Source organism: Homarus americanus, unplaced genomic scaffold (assembly GCF_018991925.1).
Source record: "Homarus americanus isolate GMGI-L3 unplaced genomic scaffold, GMGI_Hamer_2.0 scaffold23617, whole genome shotgun sequence".
NCBI classification, from domain to species: Eukaryota; Metazoa; Arthropoda; class Malacostraca; order Decapoda; family Nephropidae; genus Homarus; species Homarus americanus.
The window spans coordinates 5,100,236-5,103,438 of NW_024720711.1; the positions used below are offsets into that span (position 1 = coordinate 5,100,236).

Below are 3,203 nucleotides of genomic sequence, written 5' to 3' on the forward strand. Positions count from 1 at the left end.
TTCTAGGGAATGCAAGTTAAGTTTCTGTAACCTATCCTGATATGGAAGGTTTCTAAGTCCCAGAATCATTTTTGTCATTCTTCGCTGCACCGACTCTAGTGAATTTATATCCATTCTATAATAGGGGCACCAGAACTGAACCGCATAATCGAGGTGCAGCTGGCCTTTAGTAACAGATATAGTTGCTGTCAAGACTCTGCCTCTTGTTGCCCTCCTGGATGTAACCCCAATGACCTCTGTTTTCTCCTTATTTCGAACATTAACACTTTTCTTTTTTCCTGGGCCATCAGGTCCACAGACCCACAGTCCCTAGGTCTCTTTCACAATCGACTTCTCTAGGTTGATGTTGTTAAAACATATACATTATAGTATTTGTTCTTTAATGTAAATGCCTTACTTGTAATAGATTTCATTTGCCATTTTTCAGACCACCCCTGCAGTTTATTTAGATCCTCCTGTAATGCATTTGCATCCTACCCTGAATTAATTTGCCGCCCTATTTTGGTGTCATCCGCAAACTTGCTTATGTCAGGGAGGTGTGGTGAGGGAGGAATAGTGAGGGCGGTATAGTGAGGGCGGTATAGTGAGGGAGGTATAGTGAGGGAGGTGTGGTGAGGAAGGTATGGTGAGGGAGGTATAGTGAGGGCGGTATAGTGAGGGCGGTATGGTGAATGAAGGAGGGGGTGGCGGTACATTAGCAGGCCACCAAAGGTCCATTGCTGTCGTGCCTAGAACATTATTTCATGCACAACTAGTTCCATTTCCCAGCCTCCCAAGGTCTCCATCCACGAGGTAATGTGTGATTCGGTTTGGTTCTGGGATAATCCGTGACTTGGTTTAATCCTGAGATGATTTTAATGAACATATAATCAATAATTTGGTTTAGTCTTGGGAGAATAATATGCGGTTCGGATAAGTCTTGGGATAATGTATGATTCGGATAAGTCTTGGGATAATGTATGATTCGGTTTAGAGTCCAAGTAATCTAAGATAATTTTTTGATGAACGTCTGTATGGAAAGACGGAATATTCTTGCTTCCTCTCCAAAAGCTTTGACCTGACCTAACCTGACCTGACCTAACCTGACCCCGTGACCAAGGACATCAACATAACAGGGCAGACTCCACCGCTGACGTCACTACAATAACATCTACATCTCATCCATTAATTGTGTTAGTGTAATTATCTTCTAACTACCTCGATAAACTGTTCCTTGTTAGGTGTCGTGCCTGAGAACGGTTGTCTGCCTTTACGGGTTATCATCGTGTCGGGAATAATAATCAGTTTCCTCCATTCTTATGTTCTTATGTTCTTATGTTCTTTCCAATCTTAATACAACCCTGAAAACTTATACAACCCTCCGGTCTTAATACAATCTCCCAATTTTTATAACTGGCCAATCACCCCCCCTCCCCCGCCATCTGTTCCATACACTCAAAGTTTTGTGTTTGTGTTTTACCTAAGTTTGATGTGATAAGTTCGTGAACAAAGCTTAAGTTTGGTGAGCTTGAACTGGTTCTTCCCTCGTCCTGACTTAATAAGATCTACTTTGTTAAGATGTTAAGAAGTTTGTAAGAGTTCAGGTTAGGTCAGGTTAGGTTAGTATCGACACCACATGTTCACTACACCACTACACCACATGTTCATTCCACCACTACACCACATGTTTACTACAACAGTACACCACATGTTTACTACAACAGTACATCATATGTTCACTACACAAGATCTTCACCACACTAGATGTTCTCTACACTATATGAATGTTCCAACCTAATGTATTTTTGTTGAAAACATCAAAAACAGCTTGTACCTCTGAATTTCTTACTTTACGTCCCCAAGAGATCTTTATATAATATATTGTAATTTACAAATATGTTCAAACACATTGTTCTACGTAACGCAGCACAGCAACGGTTAGTGGAGGCGAGAAAAGCGGCACGAGACGCCGAGGTACGCCGGGCCAGGGCCTGGAGAGACAAACAATTGAAGGCCAACTTAGCCACGAAGCTGTCTACCCCAAAGTCTCTAGGCCAAGATAACAAGTCTAAAGGAATCTTAAAGGAGTGGAAGCGTCTGGGCTTCACTGTGTTACCTGTATTCACTTTTGAAGATATAAAGGATTTTCAATTTGTAAAAAGACTTGGGAAGGGCTCTCACGGCACCGCTAGCCTCGTCGAATGTGACGAAACAAATTTTGTTTTAAAACTCGCCGCTATGCATGAAAACGTCGACAATTATGAACTGGAGGCAAAGTTACATATGATTGCTGGCGGAGCAGGCGGTACCCCAGTCCTTGTGGGTCTGTGTAGGAAGCCCCTCGCTCTCTTAATGTCGTTCGTCGGGCACCAAAACCTTGGGGAGTATATTTCACAAAACCCACCGGATACCAGGGCTCTATATAATATTCTCTCCTCCGTCGCTTACGAGCTACAAAAACTGAATGAAAAAAAAATTATACACAATGATCTTAAACCCGATAACATCTTAATACAGGATATGGGTAATGGAATTAAAATAAATATCATAGACCTAGGTCTGAGTGGCATCTCTGGCCGTCACTTGTCCGTGAACCCCGAAGATGAGAAGACATATCCTTGGATGTGCCCCCTCTTATTCCGGGGAGGATCCTGCAGCCCCGCCACCGATCTGTACTCCTTCATCACGTGATTCATCTTGCAAAAAGGCGAATAGTCGACAACGAGAACTGCCCCGACTACCCAAGTGTGCTTGCCGACTTAAAAGAAATTTTAAAAGCATGAATGGTGCCACTATGTTCATCCGTATAATAAAACATTTTTAAAATCAAGGTATTTTTATTTCTTTATGGTTCCTTATTATTATTATTATTATTATTATTATTATTATTATTATTATTATTATTATTATTTTTATTATCTGCTGACGGTTTTTAGGAAAGTCTTCGAGGTAGTAGATAAAGACGATAATTACGATGTTATTTACTTAGACTTTAGCAAAGCGTTTGACAGAGTACCACATCAAAGGCTTCTGAGAAAACCTAAGGCTCCTGGTATCGAGGGGAAAGTTTTAAATTGGATAAAATCGTGGCTCACCGATAGAACGCAGAGGATCAGCGTAGATGGTGTTAAATCTGAGTGGGGCCGTGTAACCAGTGGGGTTCCCTAGGGATCAGTACTGGTCCCACTCTTGATATATCATCTCAAACAGAATCTTGGCTTTAG

General features: G+C 41.6%; 1 protein-coding gene across 1 annotated transcript; it reads left to right on the forward strand.

Moving 5' to 3' along the window:
• The first annotated feature begins 1,875 nt into the window (after positions 1-1,875).
• Positions 1,876-2,670, forward strand: LOC121860827 (mitogen-activated protein kinase kinase 1a-like). Its single transcript, XM_042358214.1, has one exon. The coding sequence runs from the start codon at positions 1,876-1,878 to the stop codon at positions 2,668-2,670; it is 795 nt and encodes a 264-aa protein (XP_042214148.1).
• Positions 2,671-3,203: the final 533 nt, after the last annotated feature.